This window comes from Physeter macrocephalus, chromosome 6 (genome assembly GCF_002837175.3).
Source record: "Physeter macrocephalus isolate SW-GA chromosome 6, ASM283717v5, whole genome shotgun sequence".
Taxonomy (NCBI): Eukaryota; Metazoa; Chordata; class Mammalia; order Artiodactyla; family Physeteridae; genus Physeter; species Physeter macrocephalus.
Genome location: NC_041219.1, coordinates 35,200,341 through 35,206,340, shown reverse-complemented (window position 1 = coordinate 35,206,340; position 6,000 = coordinate 35,200,341). Strand labels below are relative to the sequence as shown.

The 6,000-nt window shown below is 40.1% G+C and overlaps 1 protein-coding gene across 7 annotated transcripts in view; it reads right to left on the bottom strand.

Annotated features, from left to right (window-relative positions):
- The window catches only part of PARPBP (PARP1 binding protein), an 89,131-nt gene that overhangs the window by 62,218 nt on the left and 20,913 nt on the right, over nt 1-6,000 (bottom strand). For 6 of the 7 annotated variants that reach the window (XM_024127327.3, XM_024127329.3, XM_024127328.3 and 3 more), the window contains one exon: nt 5,525-5,632. The exons of the other annotated variant lie outside the window; for it this stretch is intronic. In XM_024127327.3, the coding sequence (XP_023983095.1) occupies nt 5,525-5,632 (108 nt within the window). The remainder of the gene's footprint in view (nt 1-5,524; nt 5,633-6,000) is intronic. 7 annotated transcript variants of the gene reach the window in all.

Sequence of the window (6,000 nt, the reverse complement as noted above, 5' to 3'; positions counted from 1 at the left end):
GTCATTTTAACAATATTAATTCTTCCAATCCAAGAACATGGTATATCTTTCCATCTGTTTGTGCTGTCTTCAATTTCTTTCATCAGTGTTTTATAGTTTTTGGAGTAAAGGCCTTTTGCCTCCTTAGGTAGGTTTATTCTTAGGTGTTTTATTCTTTATGATTTGATGGTAAATGAGATTCTTTCTTAATTTCTTTTTCTGACCTTTTGTTGTTAGTGTATAGAAATGCAACGGATTTCTGTATGTTAATTTTGTATCCAGCAACTTTACCAAATTCACTGATGAGCTTTAACAGTTTTCTGGTGGTATCTTTAGGATTTTCTATATATAGCACCATGTCATCTTCAAACAGTGACAGTTTTACTTCTTCTTTTCCAATTTGGATTTCTTTTATTTCTTCTCTGATTACTGCTGCTAGGACTTCTATACTATGTATAATAAAAATGAAAAGAGTGTGCATCCTTGTCTTTTTCCCAATCTTAGAGGGAATGCTTTCAGCTTTTCACCATTGAGTATGAGGTTAGCTGTGGGTTTGTCACATATGGCCTTTATTATGTTGAGGTATATTCCCTCTATGCCCACTTTCTGAAGCATTTTTATCATAAGTGGATGTTGAATTTTATCAGAAGCTTTCTCTGCATCTATTGAGATGATCATATGGTTCTTAGTCATCAATTTGTTACTGTGGTGTATCACATTGATTGATTTGCATATATTGAAGAATCCTTGCATCCCTGGGATAAATCTCACTTGATCATGGTGTATGATCCTTTTAATGTGTTGTTAGATTCTGTTTGCTAGTATTTTGTTGAGGATTTTTGCATCTATATTCATCAGTGATATTGGTCTGTAATTTTCTTTTTTTTTAGTATGTTTGCCTGGTTTTGGTATCAGGGTGATAGTGGCCTCATAGAATGAGTTTGGGAGTGTTCCTTAATCCGCAGTTTTTTGAAGAGTTTGAGAAGGATTAAAGTCAGTAAAACTTTAATCCGCTTGCCTGCTGATGGGTGGTGCTGTGTCCCCTCTGTGTTGGTTGTTTGGCCTGAGGTGACCCAACACTGGAGCCTACCCAGGCTCTTTGGTGGGGATAATGGCGGACTCTGGGAGGGCTCACGCCAAGGAGTACTTCCCAGAACTTCTGCTGCCAGTGTCCTTGTCCTCGTGGTGAGACACAGCCACCCCCCGCCTCTGCAGGAGACCCCCCAACACTAGCAGGTAGGTCTGGTTCAGTCTCTGTGGGGTCACTGCTCCTTCCCCTGGGTCCCAATGCGCACACTACTTTGTGTGTTAGCTCTTCTCTAAATGTTTGATAGAATTCACCTGTGAGGCCATATGGTCCTGGACTTTTGTTTGTTGGAAGATTTTTAATCACAGTTTTAATTACTTGGATTAGTCTGTTCCTATTTTCTACTTCTTCCTGGTTCAGTCTTGGGAGGTTATACCTTTCTAAGAATTTGTCCATTTCTTCCAGGTTGTCCATTTTATTCACACAAAGTTGCGTGTAGTAGTCTCTTGGGATGCTTTGTATTTCTGTGGTGTCTGTCGTAACTTCTCTTTTTTCATTTCTAATTTTATTGATTTGAGTCCTCTCCCTCTTTTTCTTGATGAGTCTGGCTAACGGTTTATCAATTTTGTTTATCTTCTCAAAGAAATCAGCTTTTAGTTTTACTGATCTTTGCTTTTGCTTTCTTTGTTTCTATTTCATTTATTTCTGCTCTGATCTTTATGATTTCTTTCCTTCTACTAACTTTGGGTTTTGTTTGTTCTTCTTTCTCTAGTTCCTTCACGGGTAAGGTAACGGTTTATCAATTTTGTTTATCTTCTCAAAGAAATCAGCTTTTAGTTTTACTGATCTTTGCTTTTGCTTTCTTTGTTTCTATTTCATTTATTTCTGCTCTGATCTTTATGATTTCTTTCCTTCTACTAACTTTGGGTTTTGTTTGTTCTTCTTTCTCTAGTTCCTTCAGGGGTAAGGTTAAATTGTTTATTTGAGATTTTTCTTGTTTCTTGAGGTAGGATTGTATTGCTATAAACTTCCCTCTTAGAACTGCTTTTGCTGCCTCCCACAGGTTTTGGATTGTTGTTTTCATTGTCATTTGTCTCTAAGTATTTTTTGATTTCCTCTTTGATTTCTTCAGTGAGCACTTGGTTATTTAGTAACATATTGTTTAGCCTCCATGTGTTTGTGTTTTTTACATTTTTTCCCTGTAATTGATTGCTAATCTCATAGCACTGTGGTCAGAAAAGATGCTTGATATGATTTCAATTTTCTTAAATTTACTGAGGCTTGATTTGTGACCCAAGATGTGATCCTGGAGAATGTTCCATGCACACCTGAGAAGAAAGTGTAATCTGCTGTTTTTGGTTGGAACGTCCTATAAATATCAATTAAATCTATCTGGTCTATTGTGTCATTTAAAGCTTATGTCTCCTTACTAATTTTCTGCTTAGATGATCTGTCCATTGGTGTAAGTGAGGTGTTAAAGTCCCCCACTATTATTGTGTCACTATTTCCTCTTTTACAGCTGTTAGCAGTTGATTTATGTATTGAGTTGCTCCTATGTTGGGTGCGTATATAATTGTTGTATCTTCTTCTTGGATTGATCCCTTGATCTTTATGTAGTGTCCTTCCCTGTCTCTTGTAACATTCTTTATTTTAAAGTCTATTTTAACTGATACGAGTATTGCTACTCCAGCTTTCTGTTGATTTCCATTGGCATGGAATATCTTTTTCCATCCCCTCACTCGTTTTTCCCTTGCTGCTTTCAATAATTTTTCTTTGTCTTTAACTTTTGCCAATTTGATTACTATGTGTCTCGGCATGTTTCTCCTTGAGTTTTTCCTGTACGGGACTCGCTGTGCTTCCTGGACTTGGGTGGCTATTTCCTTTCCCATGTTAGGGGAGTTTTTGACTATAATCTCTTCAATTATTTTCTTGGGTTCTTTCTCTCTCTCTTCTCCTGGGACCCCTCTAATGTTGTTGCGTTTAATGTGTCCCAGAGCTCTCTTAGGCTGTCTTCATTTCTTTTCATTCTTTTTTCTTTATTCTGTTCTGCAGCAGTGAATTCCACCATTCTGTCTTCCAGGTCACTTATCCATTCTTGCCTCAGTTATCCTGCTATTGATTCCTTCTAGTGTATTTTTCATTTCAATTATTCTATTGTTCATCTCTGTTTGTTCTTTAATTCTTCTAGGTCTTTGTTAAACATTTCTTGCATCTTCTCGATATTTGCCTCCACTGTTTTTCCAAGGTCCTGGATCATCTTCACTATCATTATTCTGAATTCTTTTTCTGGAAGGTTGCCTATCTCCACTTCATTTAGTTGTTTTTCTGGGGTTTTATCTTGTTCCTTCATGTGGTAGATAGCCCTCTGCCTCTTCATCTTGTCTATCTTTCTGTGAATGTGGTTTTTGTTCCACAGGCTGCAGGATTGTAGTTCTTCTTGCTTCTGCTGTTGCCCTCTGGTGGATGAGGCTATCTAAGAGACTTGTGCAAGTTTCCTGATGGTAGAGACTGGTGGTGGGTTGAGCTGGGTGTTTCTCTGGTGGGCAGAGCTCAGTAAAACTTTAATCTGCTTGCCTGCTGATGGGTGGTGCTGTGTCACCTCCCTGTCGGTTGTTTGGCCTGAGGTGACCCAATACTGGAGCCTACCCAGGGTCTTTGGTGGGGATAATGGCGGACTCTGGGAGGGCTCACGCCAAGGTGTACTTCCCAGAACTTCTGCTGCCAGTGTCTTTGTCCTCACGGTGAGACACTGCCACCCCCTGCCTCTGCAGGAGACCCCCCCAACACTAGCAGGTAGGTCTGGTTCAGTCTCTGTGGGGTCACTGCTCCTTCCCCTGGGTCCCGATGTGCACACTACTTTGTGTGTGACCTCCAAGAGTGGAGTCTCCGTTTCCCCCAGTCCTGTCGAAGTCCTGCAATCAAATCCCACTAGCCTTCAAAGTTCGATTGTCTAGGAATTCCTCCTCCCATTGCTGGACCCCCAGGGTCTGAAGCCTGACGTGGGGCTCAGAGCCTTCACTCCAGTGGGTGGATTTCTGTGGTATAAGTGTTCTCCAGTTTGTGGGTCACCCACCCAGCATTTATGGGATTTGATTTTATTGTGATTGCGCCCCTCCTACCATCTCCTTGTGGCTTCTCCTTTGTCTTTGGATGTGAGGTATCTATTTTGGTGAGTTCCAGTGTCTTACTGTCGATGACTGTTCAGCAGTTTGTTGTGATTCCAGTGTTCTCGCAAGAGGGAGTTAGAGCATGTCCTTCTACTCTGCCATCTTGAACCAATCTCACATAACATATTTTTATTTTTTTATTTTGCGGTACACGGGCCTCTCACTGTTGTGGCCTCTCCCGTTGCAGAGCACAGGCTCCGGACGCACAGGCTTAGCAGCCATGGCTCACGGGCGCAGCCGCTCCGCGGCATGTGGGATCCCCCCAGACCGGGGCACTAACCCGCGTCCCCTGCATCGGCAGGCGGACTCTCAACCACTGCGCCACCAGGGAAGCCCAACATATTTTTAGATATGCTCTTTCCAGTACTCTTAACCTTTCATCTTGTCAATGGTAATTTTACTAAGAAACTTTTATAAACACAACTCCCATGGTTAGTGAGGAATTACTACATGTAATTAGGTACCTAGAATAGTGTTCAGCTGAAAGTAAATTATATGAAACCAAACCTGTACTACTTTTTTATGGTTTGTTTGGACAACAAATCCTATTATCAGAATTCATGATGCATCAGCTATTCTACTGCAAAAAGTAGAAACAGATTTTTTAAAGAGTAGAGAACAGAACATATTCTCCTAAGAATTAACCATTGAAAATGCTAACTGTGGGACCTCCCTGGTGGCACAGAGGTTAAGAGTCCGCCTGCCAATGCAGGGGACATGGGTTCAAGCCCTGGTCTGGGAAGATCCCACATGCCGCACAGCAACTAAGCCTACGTACCCCAACTACTGAGCCTGTGCTCTAGAGCCCACCTCCCACAACTACTGAACCTGCGTGCCACAACTACCATAGCCCGTGTGCCAAGAGCCCATGCTCTGCAACAAGAGAAGCCACCGCAATGAGAAGCCCACGCACCGCAAGCAAGAGTAGCCCCCACTCGCCACAACTAGAGAAAGCCAGTGCGCACAGCAACGAAGATCCAACGCAGCCAAAAATAAATAAATAAATAAGCATATTACTAAATTAAAAAAATAAAATAAAATACTAACTGTGAAGTATACCAAATGTAAAAATTCAAAGAACTCTGGCAACCTGTACCGTCAATTACTTTTCCAATACTTAGTGATACCTATTTTTGCACAGTGCCTGTTACCATGGCCCAAAACCATGAATAAACTGATTATTATCATGCTCTTGCCAGTGTCCAATGTACTACTTTTCACAAATTTTTTTTATTTAAGCAAATTAAAAACTTTTTAAAATTAAAAAAAAAATAGTAACTGTAATGTACAAATTCATAGTGATCTGAAGAGGATCATATCCTTCTTTTATTTACTCACAATTTAGCCATACCTTTTCATTATCCTGGTTGTGTTTACTTATTGGTGACATTGGTTCAGAAAAATCAGTTTCATTATCTACAACATACTGTCTGCCAGAAAGAAAATCCCGTAGTTGACTCTGTAACAAATAGAAGATGTTACTAACAAAATGCTACGCCAACTGTAAAAAATATTTCACGCCTAGCTCTACTTAGTGTCTCTGATGTTCCAGTGTACAGCATATTACCTGACTTTTGTTGGCAGTCCATAATATACACGGAATTAAATTTCCTAACAATCTGTTTCCAATGGCACTTGTACTCAAAGAGTTTTACAAGTTCAGAGTTAAAAGACGACCTTGGAAATTTCATCTGAGGCTTTTACTTGTATGGAAGAAAGTCTTAGCTAATGCCCACAATAAATGCTTCATTTTGGAATATACATAAGTAAATCTATTTTCCTAAGCAGCACAATATTTCAAACAAAATAAGAGTTTCCATGAAAAAA